A 20,796-nucleotide genomic window follows, 5' to 3' on the forward strand; every position below is an offset into this window, starting at 1 on the left:
CCAAGTTGTTTCTGTATGGGACTGCCTTTCCTCTGGCTGTAAATATGATTTGCACGTGTGGGAAGTAAAACATTCAGAACCATCTTCCCTTTGGACTGCTACTAGGTTCTAGAACCTTTTTCTTGCTCAAGTAAACTTTGCTAACTTGAACTGTTCTCAGTCTTTCTTTACCAGTCTTAATATTTTATCTCCCTATGTATGATTTATCCTTTCTCAAAAGTAGTAGATTTAGATAGCTTTCTTGAATTTATTCAGAGTGCCCTACAAATGAGACCACAAGATGCTTAATAAAGATTGTCTTTTTTCCTTCATGCATTATTTATAGTAACAATTGTATGAGTTGTATGAATTTCTATGATCAGAAGAAGACAGAAAACACCAGTCAATTCAGAATATATTGAGTGCTACTTATCATAGTTGGATCTGGAATGTCCGCCCAAAGACCCATGAGTTAAAAGCTCGGTACCAGTTTGGTACTACTGGGAGATGGTGGGGCATTTAAGAGGTAGGGCCTACTGGGAGGTTATTAGCTCATTGGGAGCATGTCCTTGAATGGGATAATAGGATTCCAGTCTCTTCTTCCTCTCTTTTTCTTCCTGTCCACAAAGTGAGCAGTTATGCTCTCCTAAACACACCCTGCCATTGCCAACCTGGCATCCCCACTAGATACCTGAAAGCAATGATTCACCTGATCATGGAATGGACCCATAATTAACTTATTCTCTTTACAAGTTGGTTATCTCAAGTATTTGCAATACTGTCAGAAAGCTGACTAACACACTAAATAAAATGCATAGGATGGTGAGTGTGACAGAAAGAGTGTATCAGAATTATGTTTAGGTCTTGACTTACTTAGCTTCTACAAAATCTCAGTGAAGTCACATCATCTCTGTTAGGCTCTGTTTCTTCATCTGTAAGATTGAATCAATTATACTACCACATAGGTTTACAGAGAGGAGTAGAGATAATGTATATTAAAGAATGGGAAACATCCAATAAACGCTGATGAGATATTTTTGTAATTTCTCAGTGTCAGAGACTATGCTAACAGTGAGGAGGAAAAAGACACCATATTTACCCCTAATGAGGGTATAGTTCAGAAGATGAGACATTAGTCTCATTGCTAAATGTTCAATAGAGTACATAGAGTAATTCATAAGGTCCACTTTAGCCATTGTCTTTTTCTCACTAGGTTTTATTATTATTTTTAAAGCCCATTCCTAAAATATTTTTAATATTTAACATGCTTATTTTTAATATTTAACAGTTTTTTGCTTATTTTGATTCTGACATTTTAGGGACCCTGGGATTCAACTCTTAGACACCAGATGAGTTCAATGATCCAAACCAAGATTCTGTTCAGCAAATCTTATCTAGGTACTCTTTTATTTTATAGACAAAATGTTTACTAGGAGGAGATAATTCCAATTTAAATAAACAATTTCAATTAAATGAAGGTAAAGAATGGCCAAATGATTGTAAGAAACAAAAATTGCAATGATGACAAAAAGAAAAATCAATTATAAGGTAATCTCTCACACAGAAATACATTAAAAATACAAACTGAAATAATATTGTCAAATCTGATAATATATTTAATTTGTATCTGATGACTGTTTCAAATATGGAAGAATGATTAACAACTCAAAAATTCTGATGATCAAATAATTGAATATATTATATAATGGTATATGTACTATAAAACTACAGTCAATTTTTAAACAGTTATGTACACATATCAAAATAGATTACCATATTCTAGGAACTGAGAAATGTGAGGTTCCAGTCCTCTGATCATTTGTTCCTTTGGGCTTATGGTGAGGCAGCATATTATGGCAGGGAATTTATGGTGGAGTAAACTGCTTACCTCATAACTGCTGTGAAAAAAAAGAGAGGAAAGGGTCGGAGTCCCAATATCTCCTTCAACACCATACCTCCAGCAGCCTAACTTCCTCTTAGTAGGCTTCCCCTCTTAAAGGGTCTACCACCTTTCAGTAGTGCCATAAGCTAGTGACCAAGTCTCAACACATGATTTAGGGGACATTTATTCAAACTAAAACATTTATTTTAAGTTATTGCAGGTGAATTCAATTTCTGGAGGTCTGTTGTATAGCATGCTGATGCAGGTAACTATATTGTATTCTACTATATTAGAATCCTAAGCATTCTCATCTCTCTCTCTCTCTCTCTCTCTCTCTCTCACACACACACACACACACACACACGGAAATTATGTGAGGTGATAGACATATTAAATTAACTTGATTGTTTATAATATAGGTACATCAAATCAAGTTGTATATCTTAAATATATACAATTTAAGAGCAAACAAAATTGGGCTGGTGGAGTGGCTCAAGTGGAAAGAGTGCCTGCCTATCAAGCATAAGGCCCTGAGTTCAAACCCCAGTCCTGCCTAAAAAGAAAAAAAAACAGTGAACAAAATTGAAATCAGCAGGACTAGAATTAACACAATTTTGTGAAGAGATACTAGAGTCATACCACCTCCCACACAAAACTGAATGAAGGCTATTCAGATACCAAAAATCTGGGGAATAATTGTATGCTAACTACTATCATCTATATATATTCTACCCTATGAAATTTTTGTTCAAAAACAAAAATTACACTAGGAAACCTATAGATAGGTCTTTGGATTGTATCTTTGAAATAATTCCTAATCATTTCCTCCAGACATTTAACTTTTTCAGTAGATCTTAACCTTGCCATGATAGTTTAGGATATAAGGACAGTCCTCACTATTATTTTCCAAGTAGGGTAATCCCTACCAATAAAATGAGCTGTTTAGATATACAGGAATTTCTATGCCTGTTAATATGTCCAGAAAGCATGTATATAATTCTATATGTGTATTCTCAAATGACCCACATTTGTGACCAGAGAAAGCAACACCATAGTCAAGTTGCAGTTCCATTAAATGATAATGGAGGGGGTGAAGTCAACTATGATATATTGTAAGAACTTTTGTAAATGTCACAGTGTACCCCCAGTACAATAATATGATAATTTTAAAAATACCATTTCTCTTTTCTCTCTATCTCTCTTCTCTGAACTGGCATTTGAACTAAGGCCTTGCACTTGCTAGGTGGATACTCTATCACTAAAGCCATGCCCCAGCCCAAAATGTTAACTGTTATAAAGATTTTTGGTTATATGAGTTTAGCAAAGAAATTTTTATTTACACCTTGGGTATGTATATGACTCTGTGGCTGGTGCTTCTGAAAGTGGAACAACCATAAATATAATTTCAATATAGTCAGAAATTAATGTTCTACAGATTCAACCAACTGTGGTTGCTTTCAAAAATATTTGAAAAAATTGTGTCTGTACTGAACATGTGCAGACATTTCTTGTCATTATTCAGTAGTAATATAGTATGACAACTATTTACATAACAGTTATACTGTATTAGATAGTATATGTGATCTAGAGAGATTTAAAGCATACAGGAGGATTGTGTAAGCTACTGTGCTGTTTTATATAAGGATCTTAGACATTTATAGATTTTGGCATCTTCAGGGGGTTCTGGAACCAATCCCTTGTATATGGAGGGATGACTGTGTGACTATGGAATGTCTTTTCTTTACCTATTTGTTCTGTTTATACATTCATTCAACAAACATTTAAGATACTATGTCTGCCAGATCTTCTGGATATTGCCTGCAATAATTAGCCACTTCCTGCCCTCAGGAAGCTCCAGTGGACCAACAAGTAGAGTGCACCAGCAACTGCAAAAATTTTGAGAGGTTCTGTGACTGCTACTTTGTACTGGGATATTACATATACTGTCTTGTGATGATAAACTATAAAATGATCATCCCCGAGTTTTTAACCTACTAACTGTATAATAGGTTTGAGACAAATCTATTATACACTGTCACACAAAGTGTATGTATACACTACATACACAAATACATGTATGGAGACACCAGACATGAAGAATTGTTATTCACTAAACATTGTGAATAAAGTTGAGTCTAATTAATCATGAAAATGATCTTGACATGTAAAGATGTTAAGGATTAAGGGAATTCATTTTATCTTGGTATTTTAAGTTATTTTATGCTCTTCAAGTTAAGTTTGTCAATCTTCAATAAATTATTATTACATTGAAAAAAAGACATATTTAGAATTATACCTTTTAGTGTCTTCTTCAAAGATTCAGAGTTGATAAACAGCAGCCACATGTCACATCACAACATTTCTGCCAGTGATAGTCTTCACAGATGATGGTGGTCTCTCTCATAAGAGTATAATGGAGCTGAAAATGTCCTATTGCTTAGTGAGGTTGTAGCTGTTATAATGTTGTAGTAAAACACAGTGCTCACATGTTTGTGGTGATGCTGGTGTAAACAAATCTACTGTAATAGCAGTCATATAAAAGATAGCAAAACAATAATCCTTGATAATGTTAACAAGTTACTATGTTGTTGGCTTGTATATTTATTGTACCATTTTTTTCAGTACTGAGGTTTGAACTCAGGGCCTCACACCTGCTAGGCAGGTACTCTTCTGCTTCAGCTACTGTACCAGCCCTCTTTTGTGTTGGGAATTTTCAAGAAATGAACTATTTGCCCAGGCTGGCTTCAAACCGTGATCCTCCTGATTTCTGGCTTCCAAGTAGCTAGGATTACAGCCATGAGCCTGGCTTGCACTATAATTTTTATCATTAAAGTGTACCTTGTTTATGAAAATGTTTACTGTAAAACAGTATGCCATGTTGCATCATCATCCTTACGCAATTTGTATTGACTTTTTCTCTTGATTGCATCAGGAAGGCATATTGAGTGACTAACCTCTGCCAGGTAGGTTCGTGTAAGCATACCTGACGTTCACATGATGATGAAGTCAGCTAGTAATGCATTTCTCAGAGTCTCTCCATCATCAAGTGACTCATGACTGTATTAGGAAGTCTTCTGTTGAAGTTCAGCATGTATTTTCCGTAAAAATTAACCCATGTGTTGTGATCAGATCTGTCAGGCCAGAGAAATATATAACTAAAACATAAGATAATACAGCATAATCCTTAGCTAAGACTAGCTGTTCTTAAACATTTTGTTTCAGAGCACTCTTAAAAATTATTAAGGACCCCCCCCAAAGAGCTTTTGTTTATGTAGTTTAATACCTAACAATACTATTGTTTAGAATTTAAAACTTTAAAAACTAAATATGCATCTATTTAAGGAAAATAGCAACAAAACCATTATCTGATAGCTTAACACTTTATGAAAATGACTATATTTTCCAAAACAAAAAAAGCAAGAAGAGTAGCATTATCTTATATCTTTTATATCTCTTTTATGTCTGATTTACTAGACGACAGCTAGATTTATATCTGCTTCTGCATTGAATCTGTTGTGATATACCATTTTTGTTGAAGTATATGAGGAAAATCTGGTTTATGTAGGTGGTTGGACAAAGTAGGAGTATTTAAGAACCTTTTTAGATAACTATGGATATTCTTTGATACCACATCAAAATTTGAGAAATGGTAAGTTTCTTGAAGGTTGATTGCATACTGAATATGAGTCATATCAACAAGATTTTCATGTTTTGTTACACTGAAATCTATTGGTCTATCTTGCATTTTGAATGAATCTTTTACACATGTGTGATTTTGTAACCATATACATTTGTTGGTCATTTGGAAAATACTGATTTACTGAGTTATGTATGTCTTCTAAAAGTTGATACATCTCATGATAGAAAATAAAAAAATAATATTAAAAAACACTACTAATTTCATCAGCAGCATCTTGAAGTACTGGTAAGCTGTCAAGCTCCCAGTGGTGGATATAAGTTTTTCAAAATTCTAATTTTCCCTTGAAATGGGGCCTCTTTGGCTCCAAGACATCAACGATGGTACTCTCAAGGCAACCCAGGTACAGAGGAAGGAGGGTTAGGGGAGTGAAGAGTTATGGGCAGTGAGGGCCTCTTGTTGATATAAACTTCTCAGAACTACTTTTCAGGGTTGGCTATCACCCTGCCCCCTTGAAATTTGGTTTACTTTCTATTGTCACCATTGATTAACTAATAAGAATAACCTCATCATAAAGATTTAATATATTCTGGGAGTCTGCTTATGAAGGCGATATGAGGAATGCTTTTTGGAGTTCCTTCCCCCTACTCAGTTGTGTAGCCACACCTGACCATATGATAGATCCTAAGGGGGAACAAAAGTTTATGCCAATTGTTGTTTCTAAGTAAAGATTTTCCTTTTTCCTGACTATGTAAAGAAAAACAATGTTTTCTTATGACTTCTATTATTATATTTGAGGCAATCAATAAAGATTTTAATTTTTTTATGGTTTCTTACCCCCCACAGAAAATAAATAGGTAAGTCTCCTTATCCTTTATCTCTTTACAGTCCAATAGAATAGATAGGTCTAATTAACACCATTTTAGCTCCACAAAACATTGAAAGAAGTTAAGCTTTAAGGGGAAAAATAAAATTCAGTAGCTTTCCTGAAATCTTCATCACAAAGCCCAAGAGGGCTTCTTTAGAAGAGGGAAAAGTAAAAAGATGGAAGAACAGTCTGAGGAATGGAAGGTGTGTTAATAAGATCAGTATCAAATGGGGTGATTTGGAGAGAACGCAGTACTGAATTATATTCTTTACTTGCCCATTTTCCCTGCTATATCACTGCTTCTTACTATGCTGATACTGGACTGAATAAGTAGGGATTAGGGATAAAGAAACTTCCAGTAAATGATCAGGTTCTAGATGTTCCAGTATACTACAGGAAGATTTTGTTGATTTGGTTTGCCTAAAATTATCTCTTCTTGTTTCTAAAGCCTGGAGTTCAGGATAGAAACCAATATATTGTAATATTTGCCTTAGTCAATATCACTAAATACCACCTATGACTGAAACGAGGTAGGAATTTCCAGTGCCCTCCAGAGATCACTAGATGCAAGAACATCTTGTACTTGCCAAAACCTAGCAAAAAAGCATATAGAGTTACTTGATGTATAAACCATGGAGCCACATCCTGAAGCTTAGCAGAAATGCGGAAGCTTGGGGCTCACCCCAAGGCCAACTGAAAAACCCCAGGTGGTTCAGAAACACTTAAAGACTGAAAAGCACTGTCTCAGATGATGTTTGTTAACATCCATCACACCCACTGCTTGTTAATTTTTATGCATCAATTAGAGATCTTATTTCAGACTGAAACTATTATGGTTGGTGTTAAGCAGTAGTTATTTTGTTGTTAAAAATAATATTTTATTATTTAAAAATTAATGCTTTGCCTGAAGGTAGGACAGACTGATAAAACTATTATGGGAACCTAATATATTTGTTTCCCTTTTTAATTTAGTCCTTGCATAGGATTGGAATGAGGTTTAGCAAATCACTTACCTGACTTGTAGGAATCTTATCAATTTAGGGAACCAGAAAAAATGGCTTAATTTTTCCTTTATTCATTTATCTGTGAAGGTTAACAGAAAAGGTCTAGAACAGTGATTCTCAGAGAATCACACCAATAGCATCTACATCACTGGGAACTTATTAGACCTGCCTGCCTGAGTCCTACTGAACCAAAAACTCTGGGAGGTGGGACTTAGAAATCTGTAGTTTAATAAGCCCTCCAGGTGATCCTAATTTATACTCTAATAGTCTTGTTCTATTATTATCTTATGACACCCACAGACAAACCATTTAGGGCTCTGTTTCTTTGGTGTCTACAGTAATATTCCCTGATAGGCAGAGTTAGTAACCAAATCAGCCTCTTCCTATGTCTTCATGTGGAAAGATCTAGGTGTCTAAGCTAGGTAATACCAAAAGAATTATTATAGTAACATGTTATTATGGATATACAATAAAAATACTTGGCAATTATGGTAAAACTTGATGTAATTAGCACATTTAGGTAAATAAAGGAGAGATTTATGACTGGCTACAAAATCATGGCTACTTTTTCTTAAAGTTAGTTAAAAATCTGGCATTATGGTATGGCCAGATGATTCTTAGACACTCAATTCAGTTTTATTAGTGCTCACATTAACTGTGATTGGCTGCACTGACCAGACATTGCTGATTTTTGAACCTCAGTAACAAGACACTAAAGTCTTTTCCTGCTTAATACAATGTGATATCCTGGATAAACTTTGGAAGAGAAAAACAAACACTAGTGGGAAAGGGATAAAATCTGAATAAATTTCAAAGTTTATTTAGTAGTAATGTCCCAAATTTGTTCTTAGTTTTGAAAAATTTACTGTGGAAATGTAAGATTTTAACATTATGGGGAACTTGGGGAGGATGTGCAGGTACTATTATTTTATTTTTGTAACTTCTCCAAATTTCAAATTATTCCAAAATAAAATACTTTACAAAATGTTTTTCCTTGACTTCTCACTTAAAGCCCTTTAAGTATTTCCAGGTAGAAGAAATTAAAGAGCTGCTTTGCACCAATTTGGGCTGTCTGTCTGTAGGTAGTCCAACAGTTTAATTTGCTTTTTTGGGATGCCACAATTTTACTGACAACCACAAAACACATTTGCTAAATATATAGGATAGACAATTAAAAGAGGAAAGGTGCTTCCTTTACTCTCTATTCCTTGAACTTTTATATATAGAATTTCTACACAAGCACTTTGCACTTGGTGATATATTGTTTTAATAATAATCCTTAAATCATTTCATGGGTGACTGTTCTCATCCACCCCCGCCCTCCTCCAGAGCACTTAATGCAGTGTACTGCATTCACAGAGCTCAGATCTCTGACTAACTAACTGACTCAATGTGCTACCTGTAATTATATTTAAATTTTAATCAGGGCAGTTCTAGGAACTCAAAGGGATAAAGTCAAAACCAACTATTCAAGTGAGGTTTGCACAAATTGTCTAGAGTGAATAGACTTCATCAAAACTTGTCAAAATGCAGAATTTGTCAGTAGATCAAAAAATTCAAATCATCCATGTGAAATACACAAGACTGAAGGTGAACAGTTCGTGGCGAAGTTAACATTTCTAGAATAAAATATGGGCTGCACACAAAGTTACTGGTTTTCTTTTGTACTGTTTGTTTTATTTTGTTTTCTAAGGTAATCAAGAATCTTGCGGTAGCCATTGCTATGTCTTCAGAAATTTTGAAAAAAGCCTATAGTAGAAAGAACCATTTATTTTTCTGATCCTCTTCAGTATTAGCTACAGGAACTAAAGTCAAAGCTACTTTAAGGCACCAAGAGCTATGATATGCTTAACATTAGATATTTTCAAAGTGTTTCTAACATATCATTTAAAATTCAAATAAAATAGATGCAAGGCAGGAATTATCTTCATTTTCCAGTTGGAAAATGGAAATTCAAAGAGATGAAAATACCACTCAGATTAAACTATAAATTATAATTCTTAAGCCATTGCTTATTACTCTTTTAACTAATAATGTAGCAAACTCTTAGCTTCATATTAAATTATCAGATGAACACAACCCCATACATCTGTATGTATTTTCTTTTCTTGGCTCTGCAGTGTATTTTCAGAAACAAAGCACTTGATGAAGTACAATTTGAATCCTTTAAAAGAGGCACATATATGAAGTTTGGAGCAGAGAATGTAAAAGCAATATCTGTTTTTGACTTAACTATTTTAACTCGTGTATCCTATTGCACAGATGGTAGAGTTTGATATACTTTTGGTAAAATGTAATTTAAGAAAAACATATTTGATGTCTCATTTCCCATTTATGTAGTTTCTCCCTGATTTAGAGAGACAGTGCAGGCATTTACAGTTATGGAAAAATAGGAAAAAGTTATCTTTATGATTTCATGAGGTGAGCTAATAAATTGAATATTATTTAGTTGATATAATTACAAAATGTTGATCAGGGACCAAGATGAATTGCTGATTTTTCTTCCAAGTTTCTTTCTCAGAAATAAAGTAGTTTCCTAGTACTTGAATGAGACTTTACATTCAAATTATTCATGGGGAAGTGTGCGATATGAGCTGATGAAAGTAGATCTACCATTTGAACTGCTAGAAAACTGTACCTTCTAGCCTTCTGTAAATAGATGTACCCTACATACTTTACATATATGACAAAAATATCATCTATTTCGTATTTTATCTCAAATATGACATGAGAATTTATGTGCTTGTTATGAAATTAACATCTAATGTAGAAATGTCATATGGCTTGTTCTCAATAAGGAGATGTAGTATGGATTTTTTTTTTTTGGTGGGGAGGGTGGTACTGGGAGTTGAACTCAGGGCTTTGCCCTTGCTAGGCAGGTGCTATACCACTTGTGCCATTCTACCAGCAGTGTGTGGAATGTTTTCCTGAGGCACATTGTACTATCATAATCCACATTTAAGTAGGGCACATGGTATTGATCCACACTTATCTTCATTAAAAATGGAAGCCTCCACAAACCTGGGATATGGCACATTCCATTGATATAAACTATTAAGTAAGATTATCCCAGTAATAAATTCCATTTTTTCATTCATCTAAAAATATTTCTGAGCACTCATAGACAGGGACCTTGTGAGGAGGCCATGGAATCAGAAGACAATATGAAGTCTCCTTCTCCAAAGAACTTAAAGTCTAATTCAGAACACAAACACACAAATATGAAATCTTAGACCTCAATCAGGTGTTAAATAGCACAGTTCTTCAGGAGTCACAAGATTGTGTACACCAATAAGAGCTCAATAAGTGCTGTGATATTAAGCAAAGAGAGAGATCCCTGTGTTTTAGAAGCAATGAATTATTATGGTTAAGAACATAGGTCTTAGTTGGCCAGATCTGGGGTTCAGCCCTAGTTCACCCCTTTAATTATATCATCTTAAAGAGTTCCTTAACCTGTCTAGGTCTCTGTTGCTTTCTGTAAAAAAGTAGCACCTAGTCCATGGGGTTGTTGTGGTGATTTTGTGAAATTGACAATACAGAGAATAGTTAATAGCTCCATCTGCCTTACAGTACATTCTCACTAAATAACTCCTGTTATTCATAATTTATTAGTATAGTCAGAATTTTCTCAGAGAAGTCAAATGTCAAGGTTGATCTGTCCAGTATTTGAACTGAGTACAAACCCTAAATCATTTGTTGTGGATACTGGGGATAAGAGATCAATGCTGTCTCCGGTGGAGATCTACTCAATGACTTTGAGAAAATTCATGTAAATTTATTATGTATTCAGTTATATTTTTTGTATTCCTTCTCATTGCTGGCTGTTCTGCCAGGTATCAGGAGTACACAGGCAAGTAAAAACACTCAAGCTCTTCTTTGAGTCTAATGGACAAGACAGACATTTAACAAATAGTTGCACGAACTATTACAATGGGTGCTCTGAAGGAGTGTGCTGTACCCCCTGAATTTTGTAACAAGGGGACACTTGCCTAGTTCAGGAAAGACTTTCCTGAGGAAGTGACTTATGAACTGAAACCTAATAGACTTGGAAGTAAAAAGGGAGGATTGGGGAAAGGTGTGGGCAGGGGGAAACTGTATATATGAAGGCTGAACTTAGTGTGCCTGAGGCCCCGAGAAACTAGGGATGGAGGAAAGAGAGAAGAGAGGTGGGCCTATGAGACATAAGGGCTCTGGGGCCATTGATTAGTATTTAAATCCTTATCCCCAGTGTATTAATAGTAAAGCCATTAAGGGGTTTAAGAAAAGGCATGATGTGATCAGATGCATGTTTTGGAAGAGCACTCTGGCTGCAGTTTGGAGAGGGTGGAGAGTACTAGACTTAGAGAGGTATCTCTGCAATGTGAAACCAGCTGATTGAAGAGACTAAATTCTGTGGGGTATACATACAAAAAGGTTCTACTTTTGTTACTGAATTTCAAATGTATTGATAAAATTTCCCTTCAAATTCCTTAATGTTTTCAATAGATTGTAATATCTTTCAGATGACTTTCTGGATTAAAAAGTCTAGTCCAATCTTATGCTCAACTTAAATCTTCTCCTCCAGTCTCCCCAGTGCTCTTGTAGTTCAATCATGGTCAAGAATTGAGAGGCAACCCTGGAAGTGGGGTTGGAAGATGGTCTGTTCTCTTACTCTTCTCTATTATAATTTTCCTGTCCTACAGTGCCAGAATGGAGAGCTGGGGAGAAGTCAGAAGTATCTACCTACTACATTCTGGTAGGCATCTTGGTTCTTCCTCTATTTAATTAGGCACTCTTCAGAAAGGTATTCAAGGGCCTCTGCACAGTTCTCTGATGTGGAGGAGGTCATCTCTTTTGATATATTCCTTAGCCATTTGCCTCTCTTTATGTGGGTTCTGCTCACTCCATGTGTAGCACTCTTGATTATCAATGGACTTCAAGTTTGGTTTTCTTCTATGGTGTCTTTTCAGAATGCCAAACATCTTGTAACCTCAGCTGTTGTCATGCCTATTTTTGTTGCAATTCTTGTTTTTCTTCTGCTCAGGTTAGTGTAATGAGCAGATTAGCGAAGGCTACTGCCTACATAGATGTCCAACACAGCAATGAGATAATTGGGTCTCCTTCTGATAGCCATTTTTTTTTTCTTAACAAGTAATTTGATTGACTTCCCTAACTTGGCTTGCGGGGAGGGGAAGAGCCATATTACTTTCCCCCAGGGATTTCTTCATGTCCTTCCAGTCTATAAATATAGATAATACAAAAGGAAGGAGGGGAGGGTGAGGGATTTCTGCTGGGAAGAGCAAAGCCTGTTTTGTTGTCTCTGTAACTCATTGGTTCTCTGTAGATGATGGTGGTTCCTGATGCCTATTGTCAGCTTTGGAGTGTTCACAGCAATTCCGAGAACACTAATAGAGAAGAGTTACCATCCTGAGCTATTAAATATGGGAGATAAGGGAGAAGAAAGTCAAGGATAATTCTCCATTTCTGACCCAGGAAAAGGATGGATGGTATAATAGGGAAAAACCAAAAGAACCATGTTACTGTGATAGAGGGGAAGCCCCAAGACTGATTTTGCTCATTCTAAGTGTGAGGCATCATATGAACATCCAACTAGAGCTAACAAATCGGCAGTTGCACATATAGACTGAAGCTCCAAGAAGTCTGATCTAGAGGTGTGACTTTGGGAGCCATTTGTGTTAGAAAATAACTGAGGGCAGCAATAAGCATGTAACTGCCTAGGGAGGGAACAAAGTGCAAAAAACAGTACAAAGGCCTAGGACTAATGTTTAAGGCACTCCAACAGTGAAAAGCTGAATAAAGGAGGACAAGCTGGAAAAAAGAGTAAGAAACAATGGTAAAGGAAAAAAAAGAAGTATGAAGTAGACTAGAGTCCAAGAAGAGAGCGTTTCATAAAGGAGGGAGTCATCAGCATGATGAATGCTGCTGAAAGGTCATGTGAGTTAAGGACCAACATGATGTATTGAATTTTACAACCTGAAGACCATTTGGTGATCTTAAGATAGTCATTTCAGAGCAGTGGAAATGTAAGTTAGATCAAGGTGGGTTTAAAAAAGAAATGTATAATGAGAGAAAAAAAACTAATGGGAAGGGGTTAGGAATAGAACCCACAAGAGAGAAGGCAGTTGGGATGGGATAGAGAGCACAGAAAGAGAAATTGCCTTAGATTGGAAAAAGGAAAGCAAGAAGAGATGGGTACATTTTTGTGTAGACATGCAGGCTTCAGTTGTGGAAAGTGAGGGAGTTTCTGATCCTTTTGTGTCAGAGGTAAGGTTTAAGAGAAGAGTTCAGCTACACCAAAACCAAGTATTCATTATTATTGGTTTAGTGCTAAACATTTTAGATTTCAAATTCCTTTTGACCTAAGACATTTCCCAAGGTAACATGTCTCTCCCATCCTCTAAGACATCACCACATTTTATCTCAAATACACAAAAATAGACATTATTTTTTTTTTAGCCATTAATCTTTGTTTACTCATGAATGCACATAGAAAAAAGCTAAACTCTGAGAGATCAGAAAGGAAGGCAAAGTGTTTCGGAGATCTCAGTAGGCTAAATAATCGATTATGACTTTGTCCTTGATCATATTGACTTTAGGGCCAGTGCTTATTTTCATGAATACCATAAAATACAATGTCCTTAGTCAACTTGTAATAATAAAAAACTACAGAAATGTTTCGGTTCCCAAACATCTCCCCATAGGAATAAAATAACAATTTGGAAACTCCTGAACAGTCTAACTTTATATAACATTTACTGAATGACAAGCATGCTTAAAAAGCCAGGAAAATCAATTTTGGATGCCACCAACTTCAACTGAACTTATAGGCTTACAAGTGAGAGAATAAATTATTTAAATTTTCTCTAACAGAGATCAGTTTCTGAATAAATGATTTGAGACTCTGATACATGACTGATCAATAAACTCTGTAGCTCTCATCCCAGGAAATAAAACTGACTAAAAATATAAACTATTGATTCATGAATTAGCTATATTTGTTAATTAGTTCCAATCCCCAAGCCAGGTGAGCGAAAAGGTTTTTTTTCCTTCCCACAAATCTTAAAATTTTTTCGCTGCTGCTTTCCTCCCAGACTAAAAGGCATTTCCTTTCCCTGTCTTGGCCACTTCAAATTAGGGAATCTATTTTCTTAAAATAATGTTGTGATGTCTTTGAATTGTTTCTCATGTACAAAAAATTACTTCCCAAAGACCTTGGATCCTACTCTGACGAAAACAAATAAATTCCTGTTTTCATGCACTCTGATATAATACATTTCATTTACTGTATTATTGTAATGGTCAAAATTTTTAGTACTTCTTACATGCTGTGACATGTAATGCTGTAAGTGTTTTACATCTATGACTCATTTAATACTCTCAACAATCCAATGCATTGGATACTATGATGGGCCTCATTTTTATAAAGTACATATCTGGGGCATAGGGAGATTAAATACCTTGCCCAGAGTCACCTGGCAAGAGCCAGATCCACACCCAGGCTCTCTGACTCCGGAGCCCACATTCTTAGGTGCTATGCTATGAAATGATTCACTATATAAAGCGAAGTATCTCATTAGTGACTAAACATATGATAATATTACCATTCCAGAAATGAAATGGAATAAAAATTTGCAAAAGTAATATTGGCAAATAAAGTAGGTAAAAATGGCATATTATGCTTACAGGTGGACGTGGGGATTAAGGAGAGTGAATATTTGCAGGTTGTAATAAAAATCTTGTGTCCTGCCTACATCATTTGTTCCTTTCCCACTGATAGTCCCCATTCCCCTGGTAGAGAATTACAGCTTTCGTAAACATTCTTTACACATGCTATATATGAGTTCAAGCAGAGTGAGTTCTTGGGGATGCTGGCCTCATTCAACTACCATTTATTCAGAATGTTCCCCAAAAGCTCACACATCTGTAGGGAAGGTAACTATATCAACAAATAATTGCAACACAATAAAATAAATAAAATAGAGGCATTTACCATGTATGCAATGAGGATACTGAAATGAAGAAATGTTAGGGAGGAGAAGATTCCTGAGAGGCATTTTTTTTTAATAAATTTTTTTATTAGGATAGATTTGTTATACGGGGGAAATTCATAGTGACAATTCTGGTTAGGCTTATGTTGTACATTGATTAGATCACCCCCATCCTCTCTCTCCCTCAACCCTCTCCCTGCCTCACTTTAAGCAATTGCAAGAGGTATCTTTGTTCTATTTCATATAAGTATATGAAGTACAACTACTATAGAAAGCAGTATTGAGATTCCTCAAAAAGCTAAAGACAGAACTGCCATATGATTCAGTGATACTGCTCCTGGGCATCTACTCACAGGAACATAAGTCAAGATACAATAGAGACACCTGTACATCAATGTTCATTGCAGCACTATTCACAATAGCCAAGCTATGGGAACAACCCAGATGCCCTACAACTGATGAGTGGGAGGCATCTTCAAAGAGGAGGTTCTTAAATGGAGGAAATTCATTTTCTAGACAGACAAGGAAAAGGGAAGGACATTCCAAGCAGAGGTAGTGGCATATGTAAAGATTCATGAATATGAAATAAGACAATGTGTTCAAGGAACTCATTACTATTATGAGGACATAGGTTCAGGGAAGGAAGAGAATTGAAGATGAAGCTGGATGAGTAAGGCAGGGACTGGAAAAATACAAAGCAATTGGGGATTTTATTGTAAGAAACTGGTGACCCAATGATTGGTTGTAAGCAGGGAAATGACAATGAATTTAGTGTTCAAACAAGTTTAAGTCTTAACTGCTTTCAATTGATTATTACATGTGAACAATATAGTAAAAAGCAATGAAGTGTATGAGATTTTTATATCTCTAACATAGCCATCTGTATTGAACATACATTTTTATGTGTGTGTATCACCCACTTCTCCTCCTCTTCTTTCGCTTCCTCTTTTTTCTTCTTCTGTAATAGTACCTGGTTTTCCTTTGGGGATTACCCCTCCCCTCAGTGATTACAGTTTCCTACAATTGTCAAACAAATTGTCTTGCTGAAGGAAGTTTGAGTAAGAGATCTGAGCAAGACTCTTCCTTTTCCTCCAGGAATTTACATTTTGTGAGGAGTGCCTCAAGGATGGGAAAAGATTGAACTTGATCCAACTGGTGTCACCACCCTAAAGGGACAGTCTGTGCTTCCTATTGCTCAGGTTATCAGTTTCCTCAGTCTTCCTCTTTCTGAAGCTAGGTATCCCTGATTGCCTTCGATTCCCTGGAGTTCCTCATAAACTACCTATAAATTCCATTTTTGCTTAAGGTAACAAATTCTCTTCAAGCCAGGTGCAGTTTGTTCCCGAGCTAAGAGCCTTAATTTATTCATCATCAGGGAAGGAGGATGTTTTGCCTAGATTTACCTTCTGAAGTTAGTTGGAAACTTTGTACGAAAGGTGTTTTACTTCTGAGAACACAGTAGGCAATCCTTTTCCTTCTGGGTCATGCTGCTATGCCAGTGTGGTAGCAGGAAATAACTCAGGTTTGCTTTCATCTCAGAACCTGGAGATCTTCCTTTTTCTTCTCCTCTCCTCTCAGGAACCTGCCTAGAACAGAAGGACTCTCTACTTGTGAAGAGTCGTTTTCATTTCATATCTGGCCAAGACACTTTTTAATATTTAGCATAGGGAGTCATCTCCTTCACAGAAACACCCACGTTCTTCTCACAAAAACATCCATATTCTTCAAAATGAAAAAGACTGATAGGTCTTTTCTGCTTTCCATCTTGCCCCAGAGCTACTCAGAGGCCATAAACATATAATTGTGTGCTTGCATAGGGAGGCAAGATGCAGATAGAAGAAAAATGAAAGGACAAGAGAAGGAAAAGAACACAAGTTAATATTTTTAAATGCCCCAGTCCTTTAATAATAAAAATAATAGTGCCTATATGTATTATTATTTATTATTTTTATGGCTTTTTGTTTGTATGTTTTCATTTTGTATCTTGCTAACAGATGGAGACTGTAAATTTATTGCTAGATGTGTTAGGTTGTTTTCCTGGGGACATAGTGATTCCTTTTAGTCACTGTAACTCTGGCAATGTGTCTGAAGATGAACAATTTTCATGCATTTTCCATTGATCAGAAGCCACGCTTCCCATCAAAATGTTTAGTATGCAGCCTGTCAATATTCAGGACTAGCTTTTGGGTTACTGTCAAGGTGTTACTAACATTTAGTTGGTTTTTTTCATGTACACCTTCTGACTTCTGACATGAAAAACTGCCTGTCTGCTTTTATATAAAAGAAATCTGGGGCATGTCTCAAGTGGTAGAGTGTCTGCCTAGCAAATGCAAGGTCCTGGGTTCAAACACCAGTACTGCAAAAATAAATAAATAAGTAAATAAATAAATCTGGGTGGCAGAAAGTACGGGGTGCAAGAAGTGACTATGAATGCTTTATCATGCTTCTTGCTGAACTTGGGGTGATTTTTAAAATTTTATTCTTTTTTATTATCATATTGCTGTTGTCCTGGGGGTGCATCGTGACATTTACAAAAGCTCCTCCAATATATGATAGTTGAATTCACCCCCTCCATAATTCTCCTTTATCCCTTCTTCCCCCATTCCTGGAATAGTTTACACCTATTTCATTTTTCCATTTTTATACATGAGTACATAACATTTCCACTAGATTATAGCGATGTTTTTTATTCTCCATATCTGCCAAATTCAACAGTAACTTTCTTTAGGTAAGCACATGTTCTGTTAGAGACAGGGCTCAAGAGAATAACATGGCTCCTTCTCTGATGCTGGTCACATCTCATCCTTCCTTCTCACATCATTTCTTTCTTTGCTACTGAAATGTGGAGCTTGTGGTTATACAGAAGACTGAGGCAAAAGGAAGGGAAAAGGCACTGAAAGGGGAAAACCCAAGAAAGGAGATTGCAGAGAAGACTAGAAAATTCGAGTGTGAAGAAGGAATCAATCAATGCCCTTAAAACATTTTGAAAGTATTCAAAAGCAAATGATTAGAGTTAGCCAACAAAAATTATTTTTAAAATGTCACACACCTGCTCTCCTCATACACTTGCCCATCTCCCTTCTGCATCTATCACCCCTCCCCCAAACATTTCTGATACAGAATGTTTCAGCTGCACATGTTGTCTAAGAGGCTATTTCACAAAAGTAAAAATTTTGTGAGTGCATTCTTTTGATATATGTCTTAAAGTGATTGCTCCTTATTGCTTGGGTTCCTCTAATTCAACAGAGCTGATTCTAACTGCTGTATCATTGCTGTGTGAAGGGATGTTATCTCTGTTCCAAGGAACTGAGTTGAGAAGATGACAAAATATGGGAATTAAGGTTTGAACCCACCTCTTACTATTCTTAGAATAGAGGTAGCTTGCATTCTCAACATCCTAGAACCACTCTCTATTCTTGTTCATGTTTATATTTTATTTTCTGTGTTTCTTTTTACCTGTATATCCTTCTTAATATTTATAAACTTTTGTTTGTCTTCAAATCTTTTCTTTGGATATGAATGTAGCTGATAATAATATAAATGGTAGTTTGCCAAGAGTAACAGGGATTAAAAGCTTATTTTTTCCCTTTTATTACAGATTTGCCTTCTAAGAGGAGTTTACCTGAGGTGAAAGTATCATCATTTATGCTAGCATAAACGTAGCTCTTCTAGTCTTTCTTTTCTTCCCCCCTTCTCCTCCTTCCCTCCTTTCTGTTTTTACTTCCTTGCTTCTTCCCTTCCTTACTTGCTTTCATTCTTTTTTCTTTCTTCTATCTCTCACTCTTTCTCTTTATTTTTTCTTTCTCTCCTTCCTTCCCCCCTTCTTCCTGGTATAATAATAAACCCCTTTCTTTCATCCAGATAGCTTACAAGGGAATCATGAAATAAGGCTTCATCCAATGACAGCACTTCTTTCTTTGGAGACTTGCTTTCATATTGCCCAGACTTTGATGTTTGTTTCCATATTTGCTGCAATTCCTTGATGCTAGAGTTGATTTCCTTCATAAGCTTTGCCCTCGTAACTTTACTTCCCAGAGGCAAAGGACATGCTCTGTGCCTTACTGCATTACGTAATACATGGGTTTGTCTGACACACCTCTCCACAGCCACAACCTAGACACTATGAAGATGAAGTTGCCCTGACGGGAGGTCAGCAGTGCTGTGCTGGGTCCAGTTGAACTTAAAGCAGCATGGAAACTCCAGGACTAGGCTCTACAAGGTCATCTCTGAATTGTCGTGAAGTAAGTCTTCAGCCAGATTATTAGTTACTTTTGTGTTGCCTTTTGAGATGACACTTCATTGGGCCTTTAAAATTTGATGCTTTGGATAGAAATGTGGAGTCTCTAAATGTAAACCTCACTGAATGAAGGTGACCTTGAGCAGTCTCTCCCTTCTTTTCTCTTTGTAAGAGCCTCTTTCTCTTCTGTTATTTAAAACTCTGTGCCTTGGGAGAAATACTTCCTAGGAATTACCTCCACTGTATTTTGTAGCATGCTGGTCATAAAGAAAAAGGGGGCTTAAAAGGGAATGGATGTAAATTTCTAGACTTAATAACACCTGTACATTTTGTCTTAGGTTTCATATGACTCACAGCCTATCTTTATAACATAGTTTGAGTCCTATAGATTATAACAAGTATTATTTATCATTCTTTCAAACATTTAGGAAATTGAGCATCTTGAAAATACAGAGGGAGAGATTTCAACTAGAGTGTAAGCTCTATGAGTGGAGGGTTTTTGTCTATTTCATTCACTGCCATACCCTTAGCACTCAAAACAGTGCCTGGTACAGAGGTGACATTCAATACATATTTGTTGATGACCGACTGACTGAACTAATGAATGAATGTCAGTGTGATTTTTTTAAAAAGAAAAATTCATTTTAGGATAAGAGGCATATTATATACCTTGAATATGAAACTATGAATACAATAAAGCCCATTGCTTAGAAAAAGACCCCATGAAGATTTGTAGCATCCAAGCATGAGAGGGAACACACTCCTTTATGTGCAATCTGGGTAGCCATTTTATGTTCCAGATCATTTTGCTTCAAAGAAGACTTATAGTTCATTTGACCCTTTTCATTTTTACTCTTATTTAGTAGTAAAAGACTCTGATCTAGAAAAGCAATGAATCAGTTCTATTTATTAGTCTTTTTATTTGTTCATTAGTGCCTGTCTCTACAGAATCACAAGGTACCAGCCAGATAGTCATATTAAACCCCACAGCTTAGCCTGGAGGTTAGGAGCAGGGCCAGCCCTTGGGGTGAGCATGACATACCCAGAGCTCTTTGGGCAGTGCCAAGCAGATTTTCACTAGAGTTTCCATTTCTGAATTTTGTATTTGCTTTTCTATTTTTTGCATCTTTCTCAGCCCAGCAGTGAGGAGATGGGGAATTAAAGATAAAGATTTGAGATGTTAGTGGGGAAATTGGCTAGT

At 36.1% G+C, this 20,796-nt stretch overlaps 1 protein-coding gene across 2 annotated transcripts in view; it reads left to right on the forward strand.

Moving 5' to 3' along the window:
• Window positions 1–19,381: 19,381 nt before the first annotated feature.
• Window positions 19,382–20,796, forward strand: part of LOC109688705 (uricase) — an 84,196-nt gene continuing 82,781 nt past the window's right edge. Inside the window, exon 1 of one of the 2 annotated variants that reach the window (XM_074079589.1) lies at window positions 19,382–19,599. In XM_074079589.1, coding sequence (XP_073935690.1) covers window positions 19,549–19,599 — 51 coding nt within the window. In that variant the 5' untranslated portion in view covers window positions 19,382–19,548. The remainder of the gene's footprint in view (window positions 19,600–20,796) is intronic. The other variant, XM_074079590.1, reaches the window with a different exon arrangement.

This window comes from Castor canadensis, chromosome 7, assembly GCF_047511655.1.
Source record: "Castor canadensis chromosome 7, mCasCan1.hap1v2, whole genome shotgun sequence".
NCBI lineage: Eukaryota > Metazoa > Chordata > Mammalia > Rodentia > Castoridae > Castor > Castor canadensis.